The sequence below is a fragment of the Lepidochelys kempii genome, chromosome 17, assembly GCF_965140285.1.
Source record: "Lepidochelys kempii isolate rLepKem1 chromosome 17, rLepKem1.hap1, whole genome shotgun sequence".
In the NCBI taxonomy this organism is placed as follows: domain Eukaryota; kingdom Metazoa; phylum Chordata; order Testudines; family Cheloniidae; genus Lepidochelys; species Lepidochelys kempii.
Genome location: NC_136396.1, coordinates 10550685 through 10571864, shown reverse-complemented (window position 1 = coordinate 10571864; position 21180 = coordinate 10550685). Strand labels below are relative to the sequence as shown.

The following is a 21180-nucleotide window of genomic DNA, read 5'->3' as shown; positions in this document are numbered from 1 at the left end:
CTAAATGATGTTACCATGCTTCTAGATTCTGCATAGGCTTTTCCTGGTAGTGACTGGTTTTCTATGTGTTTCTATAGCATCTAGCAAAAGGAGGCCTGATCCTGGTAGGCCTCATTGGGCCCTACCTCTATCCAAATAATACATACTACAAACCTGCAGCAAGCTTAACTTTAATTTGACCTGGTGTCAAATGGGAGTAGTAATGCTTAACCATCTTTGTCAAGTGTTTTGAGGTCTACAGGTGATGAGGGTTATAAAGTGTTAGCTATTATTGTGCTCTGGCTATTTCAGTCAGACAATTGGAGACCCAGTCCACCAAGACTATCTTAACACTTTCAAACTACTCCTGAACCAAAGAAGGAAAGCGGGACTAGTTAGGGAATCTGTCTACGCTTTCAGTACAGAAGCAGTAAATGAATTGGATCTCCCAACAGCCACCAGCTAATCTCTCAGAGTTTTATCGATTCGAACCCTGCTTTGAAATGTGATGATGTCACTAGTCATGGGAAAAGGCAGGTCATTCCACCCCAGAAGCACGGTGTGCCACACATGCAGGGCCCAGCCCAACAGACATGCTAAACGTATCGATGTCTAAAACTGCAGCAATGAGAAGCATTTCTACCCTCATATGTACTCATATATAGCTCTTTCCTCGTCGGCTCTCAGAGCACAAAGAGGCTCGGACTTATGTCCGGCCATAGACCGCACCTGTGGTAGCATCAGGACTAGAACCTGGTTTTCCAGACTCATCATCCTGCACTCTAATGCCTAGCACATGCTGCATCTCCACTATCCGTAATCTCCAAAGGCAGACAGGAAAACAAAATATGCTCTCTGCTACAGCGGTTGGGTGCAATTAGATACAGAGATGTAGCAGTGCATTAATAAACAGACCAGCAAAGACCAAAAATAAACAGGGAGACAGTTCCTCAGAGGAAACACTAAACCGAGGAAATTAAAACTTCAGCATCACGGAGTCCATGATACACAGTGTTGCTTTGAAACAGGATTTGAATTGGGGGTACACAAGCATGGATCCAACACACCGGCATTGCTCCCAAACTACTTTCTTATTCTCCAGAGGCTCAGCTTTCATTTTAAAAGAGGTGAGTCTCTAGTTGCCATGGAAGAAACCTTGGAAAACGTGAACCAATTGCAGCCAATCCAGGGCCAACACTCTGAGTTTGCAGGGAATCCAATGCAACAGCTCTGAGGTTTGCACTTCTCTATTCATTTCCATGGATGCTAATTCAGATGACGATACTTTAAATGTCAACATTGCTACCTATTTCATTGCTCAAGCATGTACAACAGGAGAGTGTGTATTGTACTACGAAGACCTACACAATCGAATGTGAGTGACTGCAAATTTTGGTGGGGGTGGACCTGGAAAATAGCATATATTTTTTCCCCAGTCAATAAAGAGCCAAGCAAGGGATCTGAGCCCCACCAAGAAGAAACAGAACCCAGAGAGCATCCACGATCATATATTGAGCAGCTCCACAATCTACTGAGGGCAGCAGCTCATTACTGGTACCTTGAGCTCGCAGAGCTTATTTTGTGGCTGGAGTCGGTCAGAGAACCATTGTCTGTTATTCTTTCCACCCCTGCTTCAGAGGCACTGGCTTCGGCGGTCTCCAGTACATTAACCATCATTATGTTGTTCACCACGTCACACCTCATCACACAACTCAACGCACAACGTTCGATGCATTACTTAATCTGGCCACTGACTTTCCACATATTTTATTAGATTTTTTTCCAAGTAACTTCTCCGCCCACTGGGAAATCAAATAATCTAATGGAATTAATGTTCAGTATTGTTAAAGTTAATTATGGATTACGTTTCTTGCACTTAAATTCTGCATTCAGCAGGGTAACAATGCATCAACAGCAAGATTAATGCAAGCAGGGGTGGTAATTTGCAAAGATCAGTTAAAATTAACAGGCAGCTTGGTAATTTAAATAAAATAGACACTCTTTGCCAACTGCATAGGGGCAATTACAATGTCTTTTTGGATGGTTCCTTGCTGAGAAATCACCATTTGAAGAAAACAGTTGTCAGATGAATGACATATGTATTCAAATTCACGTCTGCTGTTAAAACAATACGGGAAACTATTATGGCTTATAGCACGCACAAAAGAGATGCTCGAGCAGTCTTCTTGTTGCTAAGACTTGGTATAGAATTTTTAAAAGAGATCGGCTCACTAGGAGCTGGTCTCTTTTGAAAATCTGGCCCCAACTGGGGGTCCTGAGCATTTTGGGGGGAGATTTTCAAAGGTGCAGAGGGCACCCAAAGTCAGTGGGAACTGAGGGCCCCACTCAGCCTTTGAAAAACTCCCCCTTGAAAATCTGGCTGTTGTGCAAATTTGGCCCTTAGCTCTAAATCCTGCCTTCTCTCCACATCATACCCTCACTGTGATATTTTCTTTCTTCACAAGGGAACGGGGGGAGATACAGGTATAAACAGGCCTGATTTTGCTCTCACTTCACTCCTTGGCCTTCCTGCTCAGCGACACACAACCAAGATCAAAACAATGCCCCACGTGTCTGGTCCTGGGCCTTAGCACCACATCTGAAATTCCTCCCAGAAAGTTCTACCAAAACAGTACAAAACCATACCACACAGGGAGAAATTCACCAGCACACAGTGGGCTAGCGCAAGGGCTAGGCCCCAAGACCCAATGGACCTTATCTCGAGGGCTTACATAGGGCTTGTGCTGGCTTTTTGCATGGGGTGAATTTCACCCTTCATTCTAGTTCTCTCGTCCCCAGTTAGAAAGGGTTCTTTCTTTCTGAACATCCAGCTCCATTAAATTCTCTTTGTTTCCAGCTCTTCTTTGCCTGTCTTGATATTTCTGTCCATGTGAATCCGTGAAGGTAAATATTCCAGAACTCAAGAGTGCTTGGAGCAAAACTGCTCCTGAAATAAAGAAGGAAAAGCTTTTAGACATGTACCTATGCAGAGATGTTCTTCAAAGCTCTTGAAAAGCAGGAAAATAGGTACTGTGTTATGTGTTGCTTCAGGCCCACAAGCTTTTTATGTTAATTGGTGTTTTATCACAAATCACTCAATTTAAAATGACAGCCATGCATATGCATTGCGGGCAACGAGAGCTATAGCGCCCATCAGATCAGTGGCTCAGAGATGTATTTTCAGCGAGCTTTGAAGGGAAGAATGTAGGCGCTGAATGAAATCTCTGCACTGGAACAAATATTCTTCAGCTATTTCATGTACACTCAACAGTTCAGTCTATGCAATATGCAGCCTGCTGCTTCTGTTTCATTTTTAATGTATGCCTCAAGTGTACAAAAATCATGAGTCAGGTCCCGAAAGAATTTGGGACTGGCTTAAAATCATGAAACTTTTCATAATCAGGAGTTCTTTTTCTGTAATTTCCAGCTTTTAGCCTTTACGGTGCACTTGTGTTGTGTTTTCAAGCTTATCTCTGCAACCATAAGGACCAGAAACCTACTTTAAGAAAAAAAGAAAGCTGAAATTCTCATGTATTCACATGACTCCAGGAGCTGGGACTTTAAGAAACAAACCAGGTATCATGATGAGACTCAAAACAAAGTCCTGAGCTTTGGCAAAACTGTGTATGTGTGTATATGTAGTAGAGCTGGTTGAACTGCTTGTGGGTGGAATTTTCAAAGGTGCTGAGGCAACTCTCAATGGGATTTGTGCGCCTAAATCACTTACCTGCTTTTGAACATCCTACACATTATGAACAACAGGCCAAGCACTCTGTTAGAATAACTCCATTGACTTCAAGGAAGTTCCATGAGCAGAGACTTTGATCCAGTATTTATTACAGCTGGCTGTATCTCTGTTCTCTGTTTTTGGACAGACTGTAAAACTGATTAAGAACTTTGGCTGGGATTTTTAAATGAAATCCCCATGGTGTGCCTAGCAACTTGAGGCTCTTTTGTAAATCCCAGCCTCAGTCCATTGAGTTACACAAAGTTTCTTCAGCAGACAATTGTTGCAGGTCACTTTTGTGAGTTCCAGAATCTGGCATGGTTTGGATTTAGGATCTATTTACCTGAACACCCGCAGTAATAATACTGTGGGATTCTCAGAGGAAAAGTGCTAGAGAGCGCAGAGCACTTCACAAATAATTTAGTCAGCCCCTCTGTGAGGAAAGGGAGTGTTTTTAACATCAGATCAAGAAACTCAGGAACAAAGAGATAAAGGACTGATTCTCCATTACTTTGCACCATGGGTCATCACCCGAGCAGGCCCAAAGAAATGCGTTAGCCTCTAAAGGTGCCACAAGGACTCCTCGTTGTTTTCACTCTCACACCTGTGCTTCGTGGGAGCGGAACACTCGCACCTGAATGAGTGGAGAATTTTGATTTAATAGTGTCTTACTAGGGGTTATACAGGATGTCTGTGGCAGACAGGAACAGAACCTGGATCTCCCATCTCTGCTTCCAGGGCTTTACCTGCAAGAAACGATTTCCTCCCAGAGAAATGGTTCTGCTTTTGAATCAAGCTCCCACGCATATTTGGCCCTGATTCTCCTCTCCCAACTAGCTTGGTCTTCAGTGTGGTTACTCCTGATTTATGTTCCCGTGAGCGACATCTGTATCTGCTTTTCCTTCATTATTCATGATCCTAACTTGTAAAACTTGTCTACCCGCCAAAAGCAAGTATGAAAAATACCATGTCCCTGCTGCCATGAAGAATTTTACTTCCATCAACAACAATTGCTCTGAGTCCATCTCAAGGCCATTTATCTTCGTACAGCAAAATGCAACTGGAACCCAACCTTTCCAGGCAGACAAACTGTCATTTGAACAGATGGGCCTCTAACCCAAATCAGCCGCAAAGACCGCATATGAGCATCTAACATGTTTGCTGAGCGCAAGACTCCTGGGCCGGGGTGTTAAAACAGCCATCTGTGAGGAGTGAGGGGGTTTTCATGGCTGTGCTGTTTGCTGCTACTTGTGGGCTAACTGATCATTGCTTGCCTTGGTGTACAAAAACCAAAGAGCCTGACTCTTATTCCACCACTGTTCCAGCACCGCAAAGGTGCCTTTAAAGAGGGCAAAAGTTACATTTACACTCACCTTAGGCCCCTGTACACTACCAGAGCAGTGTAAAGAGGCTTGAGTGTAGCTGAGAATCAGGACCCGAGTGTGGTCTCTACTAGTACCATTTTATGCATGGCTATTTTATCACGTTCACCTTTTTTCTTACAACCTATAACCCACAAAATATTTCGAGCAAAATCCTGTGCAATGGGGGGTAGCAGGGATGCTGATTTCCAGTGTAACTCCATTTCCAGTGTAACCTTTGCATCCACTACAGAGGGATCCTTGCCAACCAGGGGCAGATTGCTTATGGTAAGGCGAAAGGAGGGACAGCTGGCGGGCCACTTTTCTTCTCCTTGAAGGAGCAGCAGCATGAAGCCTCAGAGCTTCCATCAGGCTTGGGGAGATCAGCTCATAACACCCCGTTGTAGGGGGGAGAGGCGGTCAGAGATGAGACAGATTTTACTGAATGCCCTTTCACCCATGGAGCAGGTGCTATTGCTCCTTTTTGAGTGCTCATGAAAGAACATTTTCTGTCTGTTTGTTTACCTGCTTGGTGACGCCAGATCAGCTCGGCTGACAATGTGATGCTGATGTGGGGAGTACAGCCACTGGAAAGCCGTCAGCGTTCTCTCCTCGATCCGAAAGCGGCCTTCCTTAACGTACCTATAAATAACAAACAATGAGAATTACCTGGAACTGAAATATTTATTAGGGAAGAGCTGTCAAGCCAAAGAGAGAGGGAGACACAAGATCAAAAGAATGGCTGGCTCAGGGAAACTGCAGAGAGTTGCTAGGTCAAACAGAAATGTAATCACTGGAATTACACCGCAATCCTCGCTCCTCCTTGCGTGGCCCTTTTCTGTTTATTAATTGGGACTGGCAAGGGCATCTTGCTGCATTTACGGTGCTGTTCATGTTGGGCTACCACATTAGGCAGCCTAAGAAGGCACCCCCAGGAGAGTGCTGCGTGTTCTCTCCTCCGAGTGCTGTAAGTGGAACAAGCCCCTGGCTCAGCCATGGAAGAGACAAGCCAGTATTTTGCATAGCCATAGGGCCTTGGATCTCAGAACTGCAATTCAGCGCTGCTGGTACCCCTGCGAGATAGGCAGGCATTACTGACCCGCTTTTACAGGTGGAGGGAGAGTAAGGCACAAGGAAGTTACAGAAATTGCCCAAAGCCCCACAGGTAAGGGGTAGAACTGTGGCTCAAACCCCAAAGTCATGACTAAAGATATGCCAGGGTGTGTGAATGTAGCCCACACTGACACACCCCGAGCTAGCTTTAATCTCACATCACAGAATAGCCAAGCCATGGCAGCTGTCATGGGCTAGACCCCAGGGTTTGTGCAGACCGCACTAAAGCTTGCGCTGCTGTGGTTTCACCGCTCCAAGACCCAACCTAGCAAGATTCTGATTCCTGATCCTGTTACAGTAAGGCCCCTTCACACAGTGCTGGCCTTAAAGTGAGTGCAAATGTAATTTGACAGGTTTCAGAGTAGCAGCCGTGTTAGTCTAGATCCATAAAAAGAAAAGGAGGACTTGTAGCTCCTTATTTGTTAGTCTCTAAGGTGCCACAAGTACTCCTTTTCTTTTTACAAATGTAATTTATACGTCCAATTTATATGCCCTGGTGCAAGGAGGCCTTAGCGTAAACAAAAATCAGGCCTTCTGTGACTAACTCACTCTGTGACCTCAGGCAAGTCAGTCAACCATGGAGTGCCTCACTTTCCCCATTTATGTAATGTGGGGTAATCATAATTCTCTGCCAAGAATACTGAAGTGATGGATCCTTGGTTGGACAGTGCTACAGAAGTACAAAGTGTTTTTATAGTAAATAAAGATATTTCTATCTGGCACAGTACTCCCCCTGGAAAATTATAACAAAACAGAGCAAGTTGTTTTCATTTCCACAGCATTCTGCAGCCACCTGAAATCACAGGTCTTCCAGGGAACTGCTAGGATGAGCTCCTGTGGATGATGAGGAGCAAACAGCGCCCTCTAGTGGCACTCAGTGCTCCCTGGCTGCAATAAAAATCCATGACAAATACAAATCAAATTTTCAAAACCATCCCCTAATCTTGGATGCCTCCATTTCCAGTTTAAACATCTTGGGCCAATGCTTCAGAGGATGCAGAAAAATATAATCTACCCAGTCATTTCTTTAGTGCGACACATGGGCAGGGGTGGGGAGTTATGGTTTTAAAGTTGTATTTTCAGACTTAGTTGGTTTATAAAAAATTCACACGGTGCAGCTCCTTAAATGGTTTACAGTCCTGTCACACCCTCAACCCTCCCCAAAGTGTTTGCTTTCAATGCTGGAAACCAAGGACCCGATTCTGGTGTAATTCCATTTCAGGGCAGTTGCTCTTCATTTCCACTAGTGTAAATGAGCACAGGATCAGGCCCAATGATCATCGGGACAGTCTGTGAAATTGACTAGACACCAAAATCTCCAATGGCCACATAGAAGCTGTGCTGGATGATCATGGGAAGGGTCTCCAATCCAGCCCTGTGTAAGGCAGGGGCAGAAAGCCCACAATGGGGTGGGACTGAGGAGGGCATGAGAAGTGGAGAGGTAAGCTGTCTTTGCTTGGATCCAGTGGCACAACAATCCATGCAAGAGGTGAGACAGGGCAGCTCACTGCTTGCCAACCCCAGGTGAGGGTCTGTTTTATCGCTGAACTCAGGCTCTGTGCAGGGTGCATGGATTTCACGCTCAGAGAGCGGGGACCAACTTCTGGGCATTGTCAAATCAAGTAAGATCTAGACCAGTTACAGACAAAATCATCTGCTCTCTCTAATGTCTTGCTGTAGCAGACAGGGTGATTTCTGAATATCAATGATTTATAAACAGTCGTCCTAAGCCCCATAAAAATAATTGGAACAGGCCAGGATTCAGGCTGGTTAGTTTCTTTTCTGTCCATACCGTTTGTACAGGTCCTAGCTAACCTAGTGGCACTACAGGCCAGCTTCTTAGCGGATGTAAATCAGCGTTTACGACGGCTACAGCTACAGCCCTATGGCTTGGAGCGACATATGCCGCTTAAACGAATTTCTTTGCATCGGCACCCTGTGTAAACTGCTCTTTAAAAAGGAGTGTGTCCTGGTGTCTGAATACATGTAAGCTCTATTCTTGCCATTGGTTTACTCTTTTATCCTGCTGTAGATATGCAAAGACACCTAAGATACGTATATCTCTACAGTACACACTGACTCTGCAGCCAGTGATGGAGAATGGCTCTCTTTACATTCCACCGGCGTCTTTCATCTATGTATCTCAAAGCATTTTACAGACATTAGTTACTTAAGCCTTGGCGTTTTCCAGCAGCTGAGCATTTCAGATCCTCAGCTGGTGTAAATTAGCAGAACTCTTTTGGCTTCAGTGGAGCACCACCGATTTATAGCAGCTGAGGCTCTGCTTCATTATAGCTATATCAGTCCTCTGGGGCACAGAAAGGTTAGGTGACTTGCCCAAAATAATTCTGCAGATCATGCGCAGAGCCAGGAATAGAACCCAAGAGTCCCAAACTCATCCTAATCTCAGATCACAGGAGTCGCACACCAATGTAACACCACTGGCTTCAGAGGAGTTAATCCTGGTTTATACCCCTCTAAGAAAGATCAGAAGCAGCCCCTACCCACTCTCTAAAGCTCTGGAGCATCTGCTTTCTAATAAGACGTTAACTCATGTGCACAAGGAATTCGTATCTACCAAAAATTTGGTGCCTGATTCTGATCTCACTTACATGGATGTAAATCACAACCATTTCCACCAAAGTCATTAAACCAGGTGTATGGGATCAAAAATCAGACCCTTCAGTTCTATCCAATTGTATCTTGGAAAGGAAGGAAACCAAACCATGTGTTTGGCTGCTGGGCCTAAATTTATCTGAGAAACATTACCGTGATCTTATTTTGTTTTCCGGTATAACCAAAACACGTTTTAGAATCTTTCCACAAGTCTGTACAGGGCTGGATTTGCAACTGTTCAGCATGGGCATTTGCTACCAATTTCCCACCAAATGTTAATCTAAGTCTAGATCAGGACAGAAGATAAATGCCACACAAATTGTTCTCACCTGCCAATCAGTGGCCCCTACGTTCCAAAGATGCCACTCCTGCATCCTTTGCACACCCAAAACTCCCAAGGAGGGGCGAGATTTTGCTGTCTGTTACGTCAGGGTAACTCTGGAATAACACCATTAATTTCAATATGGCCTAGGCCAAATCTTCCCAGGTTTAAATCAGCAGAGTTCTACTGATTCCAGTTTGCACCAGTGGAGAAACTGGTCCATTCCTTTCTTCCAAATTTACATCTACACAACGGAGAGCATAATCTGGTTTCTGAATGGGAGATGTGTGCGCGCAAGGAATGCAGGACTGGGCCCTAGATTAGGAAAATAGACATTTGGGTTTGTTTATGGAAACCTACAGTTGAATCCAAGCCTGAATATGTATTATCCATACTCTGAGTTTACCTTTTCCACCTCAGACAGGTAACATTACTGAACTGTTCTCTCTTTACTTATAATAAACTTTGCACTTCTGATCCATTTAACACAAGGATCTCAGGATCCTTTACAGCTCACACAGCTCCTGTGAAAATTATTTTATAGTCGTTTTACATATAAATAAATCTCAGGCCCAAAGAGTAAGATTTCCAAAGCAGTCAAAGGGATTTTGGCATATTGTCCATTAAAATTTAAACGGATTGAAGATATGTGCCAAAATCCTCTCTATTGGTTTGAAAATCATAACCAAGTGATTTGCCCAAGGTCACAGAGTAAGTCAGTGGAAGGGCTTTGAATAGAACCCAGAAGTCCTGACACCCAGTCTCCATCCCACGCTTGATACCACTTCAGTAAAAAGGACACAAGAAACAAATCCCCCACTTGCAAAGCAGCCCCTCCCCGTCCCTGCTGTAGTAGTTTGTAGCAGGTCATTTCCTACATGGCGGGATGCTTTCATTCTCCTTCTCAGGCAGGAGAATTGATCAAACAGTTGAATGTAACAAACCATCATTTATTCACAACAGAGTTTCCATTTCTCTTAAGTTTTGTTCTGACTAGCCCATGCATCCACTCTGTCCTCAGTTTTATCATCATCTCCAAGGCCAGGCTAATATCCCTGAAACATTATTTAGGATGGGATGCCAGATGTTGAAGCTTACTTAATAATGTTTGAGTGATGAATCATGGGTTATTATTGCAATTAAAGTTGTGCATGTCCTTTAATGCCTGGGCAAAATATCTGCAATTACAATTGTTCCCTTCTTTTAGAAAAAAATCTGCTGTCTAGCTTGTTCCAGACAATCAGCGGCACTTAACATGCCCTCATTTGAATATGAAATTTCATCACTGAGTGTAATTATTAAAGCATCTGTAGAGCTGAGGGGGGCTGGAGGGGTCCATATTCATTTGGAAGAGTGGAAATCATAGCGAACGCTAATGTCTCACACCTCTCCCCCAACAGGCAGGGGATCAGTACATAGCACTCAGCTGACATGGGCTAAAGTTCACTCTTCATGAACAAACAAAGGCCCCAACCCTGCAAACACACATGGTGAGTAAATTGATGCCTGTGAGTATGCAGTTAGAGGCTGGAATCCTAATGCTAATGAACAACATAATCATTAACCAGAGCTCTGGGGAGACACAGTGAAGTGCTGATGTGGAGTGCTCGGTCAGGCACCTGCCCATACTGGGAAGTGGTGCAGATCCTCCCCATCAACTGGGCCATCTATCCATGATACCTATCAGGTTTGTACTGTATCATCTGAGCACCTCACAGCACCCCTGCGAGGTAGGGAACTACTATTACACCTGTTTCACCATCGGGGAACTGAGAGAGGCTAAGTGACTTGCCCAAGGCTACAGAGGAGGCCTGAAGTGAAGCAAGGATTTGAACCCAGGACTCCCCAGTCCTTGCACAGTGCCCTAACTCCTGGACCATCCTTCCTCCCACCTCACTGCAGCGTTCCAGGAAGCAAAAGGGGAATGTGTGTGATGTATCATCTCCAAAGCTGGCCAGCTGGCTGGTGCAGTGGGAGCCTCCTCACCCGTGCTCAGACCTCTGGAAGTGCTGTGTTTTGTGACAGCGCCTGGCCCTTGTGCAGAGGTAAGGGGCTCAGGAGGGGAGATTGAAATGGGAGGGGTCTTGTGGCTAAGGACTACGCCCGAATCAAGGTTTGCAGGCTCATGCTTATTGTTTCTTTCCCAGTAGAGGAATTCCCTGTCGAACTCACAGCTTTTTCTGAGCCCTAGCAAAGCCCGTGAATAGCTAAATCAGAGCCATTAACAGTACCAGGTGGTAAAATCAAAGACAACAGATGATGCAAGACTCTTTGGACCACGCATACAGGTTGTGATACTTCATCTTTAGCCACTGCGCAGTGTCACCGCTGCAAGCCTCTTTCACTTGTGTCTGCACACAAAAACCACCTGAATTCAGAGAGGCACAGAAAAGAATAGGAAGAGGGTGGATGAGCTAATTCGCAAGCAAAGGTAAAAGCACTAAATGGGCCTAATTCTCTTCTCTCATCACTAGTGTAGCTCCATTGGCTACAGATAATGTTTGTGATTTAGAATCTGGGAGAATAATTTCTGTCAATGAAATTTTAACTTGACCTAACCTTCTAATAGGTTTCCGTTGCAGGAGATGTGATATGTTCAGTGGAACTTCTCCACTTTGGACTGCCCTCATTTCCTCAGTTCAGCAGAACGTTCAGCCAAATGGAGACATCAATGTTTGCGATAAAACTCCTGTTGAGTTCAGTGGGCTCATGATTTGGCCTTACACCCTCTAAACTGCTACACAAGAAGGTGAGCAAGACACCAGCTCCAAAAAGCTGCTATAGAACTAGGAACACAGGAACTGCCAGACTGGATCAGAGCTGAGGTCCATCTAGTCATGCATTCTGTCTCAAACCATGGCCAGCGCCAGATGCTTCAGAGGCATAAAAACCCTGCAACAGGCAGCTGTGGGATAATCTGCCTCCCATATTAGGTCTGAAAGTTAGAGGTTGACTAAAACCTGGAGCATGAAAACAAGCAATTTAGGAGGCATATTAAATCATGAATTATGTTCTGGATATTCTTGTTATCCATACAAGTGTCCAGTTCCTTTTTTGAAGCTTTGCACGGTGGCTTCCTGTGGTAATTAGTGCCACAGTCCAATTACACCTTGTGGAAAAAAGCATTTCCTTGAGTTGTTTTTGAACTTGCCATCTTTTAATTTAGTTGCATGTCCTCTTGTTCTTGTTCAACATCAGACAAAAATAAATTCACAGGCACAGCACCAGTCAACTGGCTGCAGCAACAGCTATTTACGCATCAGCACCTCTCCGGTGAGTCAGCATGTTTGTCATTTGCATCACGGGATTCCATCTGCACTTAAATCGTGAACATCACCGTGCAGCTGGCTGTCAGAATTATGCAGCTCACCCAAGCCGGCTTGACTTGGCTCTGCCATGTTTGAGACGCTGCCCGAGGCATCCCTTTTAGGAAGCTTTGTGGTGCATCAGAATGTGCCCAGCTTCGGCACCCCTTGCAGAATGTTCTTTGCATTCCTGAAGGACATCACAGCATGGATTACATGGTCATGATGAAATCATGACTTCTTGTTTTCATGGTACATTGGCAAAGAGAGACATGATTTGCTAGCTAGCAAAACAACAGATGAGGTACAGATTGTAAGGTCTTTAGGGCGGGGATTGCCTTTTTATTATCTGTTTGTACAGTGCCTAGCACAATAGGGTCTTGTCCATGACTAGGGTTCAGGTACTACCACAGTTATTAATAATCAATAATAAATCCCTGGGTTTTCTTGTCACGCTGGGTATTCACCTTTGTGTGCTCACTCACTAGTGAATCCAGAGACATCCAAGCTCCAAAAGAAGCTAGTTTGTCTGCTAATGCATTACACCTCCTACACAGTCTGCAACAATGTCCCCAAATGCTTAGTACTAGTGCTGTAGTATCCACTGCTTTGGGACAGGGGCCATGGCTGCAAAATACTGTGCGGGTTTAGCAACTTTGTAAACTAAGTATTAAAATATTGGCCTAGGCACTTAGACACTGTCGGGAATAAAGATCTCTCTGGCAGGCTGCAGGGCATTTAAAGTATGCAAGTGCTAAGTAGGCAAAATATAAACTGCAGAGGGAAAGTTTTGCCTGCAGAGCATAAAGTCACTGGAGGCTTAAAATTCTCTTCGCAGAACAATCCTCCTCAGAAGGTTTGCCCTTGTGATGGGCCAGGGCCACAAAGTTGGAATCCAAAGCAACTCATCCCTCCCGCAACGTTCAGATGCAGAGTTTGGGTTCTGCCCCCAAAAGCATCTTGAGCCACATCGTTCGGATCTGGCTCTGAGCTTTCCCAGGCGTTGCCAGTGTTCAAACACAGGATTTTGTTTTGGACCGGTCTCTAGCTGTTACATAAGCTTTGCAGGGCTGTAACCCAGAAAGTCATTCAATTTGCATTTCGGCATTGCTGCAGCATCCCGCTCAAGGGTGGGGGGCTTTGGCATCATAAGCGACTGAAATAAAAACTAGCACAGAGAAAGCCTGTTCCAAGCTGGAATCCTCCACTAGCCCCTCTGAAAGAGGGCCCAGACCAGGACAGCCTGCCCCCTACTTGCCCCGTTTGTAGCAGTAGCAATAGGGATACAGGCCCCAACACACCCTTGCAGTAGCCACACCTGGGATAGCCCCATATACTGAGACTCAGCCTACTGCAGCAGCCAGGACACACACAATCCCAAGAGGCACATAGCCCTGCCCCCTCCAGTAGGTGGGGATTTCCTGAGACCTCCCCGTCCCCCTCTGGCCCCTCCAACAGCAGAGGGGCTGCCCTTTGCAAAGATGGATCTACCCTAGGAAGATCCCCTTCACCAGCAGCAAGGACTCTGCCCTCCCCAGTGCCGGAGATGAGACAATCCCATACGTCCCCCTCACCAGCATCAGGGCCCCTCCTCAAAGACCCTCCCCTGGAGCAGTGTCTGAGATAGACCCCCTACAAGAAATTGCGGGCAGGCGGGCGGGGGGGGGGGTTCCTCCTCAGGACCTCCCTACAGCAGACAGGGGACACACCTCCCCACTGCCCAGGACCCCTGCAGGAGCTGGAAGACCCCATGCTCCACAGACCTCCAGTGCAGTCGCTGGGATGCTGCGCCTCTGGGACTCCCCCCTCCCTACAGCCAGGGCACCACCAACCCCAACACCGCAGCTGGCTCCCCTCACTCCCAATGCAAAAGCTGGGGCCTGTCCCCACCCCCACCCCCACCCCCACCCCAGGGCAGCAGCTTGGATTCAAAGTCACCAGCACCTAGGAGCTCCTCCTCAACGGTGGATCTCCCTGGCGCCCCCTCCGCATCCAACAGCTAGGACCCCCCCCCCAAGTAGAGCAGCGGCGGGGATGCCCCCCTCCCACCTCACCCCTACTGCAGCATCTGGGGATTTCCCCTCCCAGGGCAGCCGCGGGGTGGGGGGGGGACGACACCCCACCCCAGGGCAGCCGCGGACTCACCCCCAAGTCCCCTTCACCAGCCTCAAGGCCCCACCCACCTCCAGGGCAGCAGCGGGGACCCCTCCCCAGCACCTCCTGCTAAAACTCGGATCCCCCCCCCCCCCACTCACCATCGCACCAGCTCCCATCGCTTCTCCCCCGGCGCTCTGCGGCATGCCATGCCCCCCCCCGGCCGTGTCCTGGGGGGGCTGCTGGGGGCCGCTCCGGACGGCGCCTCCAGCCAGGGGCGAGCGGAGGCTGGGTAGCAGCAGCCCTAGCCCCTGAACTGGTGCATTGAAGGCAGAAAAGGGCTGAGCGAGCCTAGATTTCCACCCAGACGCCAGCTGGAGCGGGGGGGGGGGAGGGGGCGAGGCCAGAGGCCGCGCGCCGAGCAGCCCCGGGTCCGGGACGCTCACGGGACGCCCCCAGCCCCAAACCCCCGGCAGCTGGAGTTTCTCGCTCAGGCTCCTGCTTTGAGGGAGGTTTCTTGGCTGCCGGACCGCCTTGCTTGGCCCCCGCTGGCAGCAGCTCAGTCCCGTGGGACTTCAAGCTCCCCGGCCCTGGGACAGACACCTCCCCCGTTTGAACCCGCAGCAGGACTTGCCCCTAAAGTTTCGGGCTATTTGGATGCCGGGGTGGGGGCTTAGTCCAGGCTAACCTCGAGCTCAGACTGTTCTTGTACTCCGTGGGGCTGTGAGTTTAGTGCTGGACAAAGGACATCATTCTGGTGTTATTTTGTTTCCTGCAGTCCTACCTGGGAGCGGACAAAGAACAGAGCCCCTTGGAGCTAGGCGCTGTACAAACAGAAAGCGGTAGACAGCTCCAGCCCTGAAGAGCTTACAAGTAAAACAGACACATGGTAAGGGAAGGGATAGAACACAAGCAGAATGAACAATATGATAGCAGCAAATGGCACTGGGTGTGGGGAAGAGGGAGGTTAGTTAGGAAGGGATGGAAAGAAAAGTGAAGGGAGAGGGGATACTGCAGGGAAGGGGACTCTTGGGACAGGACAAGTCTGTCTATAAGGGACATTAGGGACCATAGTGCATCCCTCCATCATAACCTGGAAGGACCACTTCTAGAGGTGGATGCATAGGTCTGTCTCCATTCCTTCCTTCTGACAATTAGTCCCACAGCTGGTGGGAATTTTTGTGGTATGGATGACCCTTGACTGAGAACTGAGCTGAGACCATAAAACTCATTTCACACAGGGCACAGTCCTAAATTGTTCAGAGTTGATGTTATTCACAAGGCACTTGGGGAAAGATACAGGATAATTGTGCAATTCATTTGATTTAAGCTGGCAGCATATATTTACATACATCTAATTAGTTAGATTTTCTTCTTTAATTTATGGCACTGGGCTTGCAAAAACCAACAGTAGAACCTATTCAAAATAACACTACTGATTTAAGCCTCTGGGTGCTGCAAAAAAAAAAAAATCTATCTAGAGCATTTTAAAAGAATACAGATGTGGATTCATCTGCAGTGAAATATTTTACTGACATTTTCAGAAACTGCGCACTTATTTAACCCTTTGTTTCTGCACTGTTGAGAATTATGATTTCATTGTCTTAGGAAAAGGTGTGGTTTGTTTGTTTTTTAATATGTAGATGCTCGTTTCATGTAGCTGACATTTGGAAAATGCCAGATTTCTGAAGTTAGGCAATTCCTCTGAACATTTTGTGCATGTCTATCTTATGTAAACCAATACCCAATGTGTTCCCCCAATAATCCAGTTTGCCACGCACCAGGTATTACATGCATAGGTGAGGTGCACACAAATGTATAGGAATTTTATGGTCATAACCCTCAGATTTTAGACTTAGCTATAACGAGAAGCTTAGGGATGTCCCCACAACACACAGAATTTGTTTATATTCTTCATTTTGTCCATTTAAAAAGAAAAAGAAAAAGAAAAACCAACACACTACTCTATCTGCACAGAGTTCTCTCCAAGGAAGTGGCTGAGGGAGAGAACGAACCACATGTGACAGTCAGACGAGAAATCATGTTTAATGCACAAGGGAAGGTGCTCAGATACGGTGGTGATGAAAGCAATATAAGAAACTATATGATAGAACCAGAATTCTAATACATAGGAAAAATACTTGCAAACTAAGTGTCTGATCCAAAGCATATTGAAGTCAGTGGAAAGATGCCCAACTAGCTTTGGATCATGCTTGGTGTTTGGAGCCTAGTCCTTAGGAAGTCATATGCAAGACACTGTATTTCCCAGGCAAAGGGACCTACATTCCATTGCAAACTCCCTGGATCCATGCAACACAACAGTAATTTTGCAGCAGCTTCATTTAAATCAAACACTGAGGGTTTTTTTAATCTCTCTTTTCTATGGCGTGTGTTACCATATTGTCTGAGCACTTGACAACCATTAACATATTTATCCCTCCTAACGTCTCTGGGGGGTGGAGAAGTACTCTTATGTTCACCTTACAAATAGGAAAGTGAGGCATAGAGAGACCCTCATGACTTGCTCAAGCTCACACTGGAGGAAGCCTGTGGGGAGCAGGGACTTGAAAGTGTTCTGCCTGGCACTGTTTTCTCTAGTACGATAACACAGAGCTACATAGTGAAAGTTGGCTGGAGGCACTGTCAGCTGATAGTTGGGGCTTTTGACACTTGACGAGGCATGGGAAACAGTTTGGACCAAGTGCATCAGCAGGATATTTTGGAAGCAATTATCAGCCAGCAGTTGTTGATACCTGAATTGTCATAATTAGGGTTCCAGGTTAACAGCCCTTTGAGGAAATGGGTTCCCACCTCACAGAGCCTATCAATTCAGGATGACAACACTGCCTCGAGTTCATGTTTTCAAGGTCACCTTCACAATCAAGAGGATATAAAAACAATCGGCCGCCAATCCTGCAAAGATGTAGGCACATGCTTAACTTCATGGGTTATGAGTAGTGCGAGTGGAATCAATAGGACTACTCAAGTAGATCAAGCTAAGCATGCACCTAGGTCTTTGCAGGATCAGCACCTCTCTTTTAAATAAAAGAAGGAGAAAAGAGCTTAGAATAGGAGATGAAGGATGGATTCCATGGCAAATTCCATGGCAGAATACACAGAGGATCTATCGTGTGCCTTTCAAAGGTGTGTTTCCCATACAATTCAATGTACTCAATCCTCGAGTTAGATACATTTATTGATACTGACTTTATAAGGCCTCCCTTAAATTCTGTGCACTTTTTCCCTGTTTACATCTGAACAGAAATGCTTATACTATTTGGCAGATGTATTTTCTGGCTGCTTAATGTCCACATACACAAAAATGCATGATGTTTATATTCATAAAAGCTATCACCCAAGATTGGGATCTCATTGCAGTACTCATCCATCATCAAGAAGTGCCCTTGTCACACACCCATTATAAATTCACAAGCTAAAACAGAGGACTCAATACTGCCAGGCGATGAGACCATGCTTTCGGCTCCAGTTTCCCCTCTAAAAAAAATACAATGCTATGCAATGTACAGAAATGCTTTTATGATGATGCAGTAAGTGACCAATCCTCAAGAACATAAGCAAAACTCACATGGAAGAAGATTATAAGCTTTACAAGCGAGGGGCTGTCTCTTGTTACATAGATGTACCACGCCTGGTGAAGAAGAGTTCCAATCTTGGTTAGGGCCTATAGGATCAATTGGAATACCAAGGTGGCCAGATGCTACGCAAGAGATGTGGGTTCCAGTCCATGCCCTACCACAGGCTTCTTGGGTGACCTTGGACAAGTCACTTTGGCTCAGATCCTCAGAAGTAGGTAGGTGCCTAAATCCCATTGAAATCAACAGGAATTAGGTGCTTTGAGGATCCGTACCTCAAGTACTCATCTATAAACATAAAACATAACAGCACTTCCCTACATCACAGGAGGATTTGTTGAGAGGATAAATACATTACAGATAGGCTCGGAAGGATTTTGATTGTTATTGGTAAATGTCCGTAGACCATTACACACAAATTGATGAAAAAGGGTTTCCATCGGTAATTATCAGAAATTTACAGATAGACAAAGTGAGGAAAATGCTGCTTGCAAACTTAGAGTTTGATATAAAGATATTTACTTTGTATATTTTGACATACGATGTTGACAAAGTTGTGTTTTAATGGCTATGAGGCTTTAACTTTTTGAATCTCAACATCTACGGTCATTAAATTATTATTGTCTGGCACCCCTCTTGTCTGACACCCCCCCATTGTGAAAACTTAAATCAATAAAATGATTAAAACCCACAAATTTTCAGAGTTGTGAAAATTTATGACAGTTTTATTATCCACTGAAATTATAAAAAAATAAAAATCAAATTCTGCCAAGCCTAATTATAGATTGTGTGGTGCTCAGATGGCGATGGAGATCAAGTAAATACATGTGATAAAAAGAAACAGTAATAAAGCGTTTTGCATGAATCTGGTCAGACTCATCGATATTAAGACCCATTTACACCACTCCAGCAGGGTAAAGGCACAATAAAGTGAGTGTAAGTTACATTGACTCCCACTTTCTGCCAGAATACTACAACTGGATCTGCACAGGTGGGATTTGCGTCAGCAAAGAGCATCATTGATTTCAATGAGCCACAAGAGTCTGCCTGCATGGATCTCACTGCAAGACCAGGACCTCTTCAGGATTCTGCCTGTTATTATTTATTTTCCAAATCTAGGTGCATTTAACCTTCGCAGAATATGGTCATGCCACCACAACCACTGAACAACATTGCTTAGGCTAAAATTCTTCTGTCCTCTTGTGAGCATGCAGAGCAGGATCTCTTTGAAGGATGACAAATTGCATTCCTTAGCTCGAGCAAATATCGTCAAGTCTCTGATATTTTTAAATCCCCATGGTAATATTAAGTAATGTTCAATTTATCAAAACCCTCTAGTTTTCAGTCCTGCACCATTTAAAGAAGTTTCTTATGAGGTTCTTCACAGCAATTAGAAGACCACACACCTCAATAAGACTGAGAAATAGCATTTAAGGCAAAATTAAAGTCAAATTAAATTATATTACAGCAGAAATTGCCCTAAAGACTAGTTTTGGAAGATGAAGGCAGCTAAATACATACTGAGTCTCTGATCCAGTTAGACACTTAAGCACAAGTTTAATTGAAGCACATGCTTAAGCCAATGCCAATTTACGGGCTTGAGGCCAGATTTTTAAAGGTATTTAGGCACAGTGTAGAAAACCACCAAGTGGGATTTTCAAAAGGACCTAGGTGCGTAACTTGTATTGTCTTGTTAGGTGCCTAGACACTTTTGAAAATTCCATTAGGTACCTATCTGCATCTTTACATGCCTAAATCCCTTTAAAATCTGGCCCCTGATTCTCAGTTACATTAAGGCTCCGTTATATCATACTGTGAAGAGATTTTGGTGTAAATCTAATTTACTCCCATTTTAAGATCCTTTTACACTCCCAGAGCAGAGTAAAGGGGACTTAGGCCTTGCCTACACTAGAAAATTGGGGGTGGGGACCCCACCCCCATTCGGTGAATGCAGTTATGTTATTATGAAGGTACTTTATACCAATATAGCTTCCTGTATGGGAAGGGGAATAAAAATAAGGCACCTTTTATACCATAATTACTGCATGCATGCTAGGGCTTTTACCAGTATAATTATTTCGGTAAAAAACCACAACCCTCACTGAAATTGTACCAGTAAAACTTCTCAGTGCAGACCAACCTGAAGGATAATTGAGAATCAGGCCCTGAAGCATGTATTAAAAGTAAACATATGTTTAAGTGCTTTGTTGAATTGAGACTTTAAACACGTTTAACTCTCAGTGCAGGCGTACTCTCATTTACATCAATAGGACTATTCGTATGCTTTAAGTTAAGCACATACTTAAGTGACCTGCTGAATCAGTGCCTTAAAACTCAATCCTGCACACACTTCTTGTTTCTGCCAGTGATGGGTTTTATGCAGAGCAGTACCATTGATTAGCACAGGGCTTGTCCTCACGGAGACTTAGAGAGAGCAAGCCAGGGAGTGAATCTACAGCACACTAGCTTACCCACGCTACGTGGCTGTGTAGAACCTGCCAACAGAGCCCTGCAGTGGGACTGGGCCCCCATGCGTCCTGCAGGACCCGCTGCCGTAATAGCAGGACAGGATTCAAAAAAAAGAGTCCCGGGCAGGATTCTACCTGCCAATGTGCACTAAAAGTTCCACAGTGCACTTTGACAGGTTTCAGAGTAGCAGCCGTGTTAGTCTGTATTCGCAAAAAGAAAAGGAGTACTTGTGGCACCTTAGAGACTAACCCATTTATTTGAGCGTAAGCTTTCGTGAGCTACAGCTCCTTCATCGGATGCATACTGTGGAAACTGCAGAAGACATTATATACACAGAGACCATGAAACAATACCTCCTCCCACCCCACTCTCCTGCTGGTAATAGCTTATCCAAAGTGACCACTCTCTTTACAATGTGTATGATAATCAAGTTGGGCCATTCCCAGCACAAATCCAGGTTTTCTCACCCCCCCACCCCCATACACACACAAATTCACTCTCCTGCTGGTAACAGCCCATCCAAAGCGACCACTCTCCCCACAATGTGCACGATAATCAAGGTGGCCCATTTCCAGCACAAATCCAGGTCTTCTCACCCCAC

The 21180-nt window shown here is 45.4% G+C and overlaps 1 protein-coding gene across 3 annotated transcripts in view; it reads right to left on the bottom strand.

Moving 5' to 3' along the window:
* The window catches only part of RAP1GAP2 (RAP1 GTPase activating protein 2), a 265430-nt gene that overhangs the window by 237470 nt on the left and 6780 nt on the right, over positions 1-21180 (bottom strand). Inside the window, exons 1-2 of one of the 3 annotated variants that reach the window (XM_073315710.2) lie at positions 14679-14867; positions 5593-5709 (exon numbers count right to left, since the gene is read on the bottom strand). In XM_073315710.2, coding sequence (XP_073171811.1) covers positions 5593-5709; positions 14679-14728 — 167 coding nt within the window. In that variant the 5' untranslated portion in view covers positions 14729-14867. Of the gene's footprint in view, positions 1-5592; positions 5710-14678; positions 14868-21180 lie in introns of those variants that run through there. The other 2 variants (XM_073315712.2, XM_073315725.1) reach the window with 2 other exon arrangements.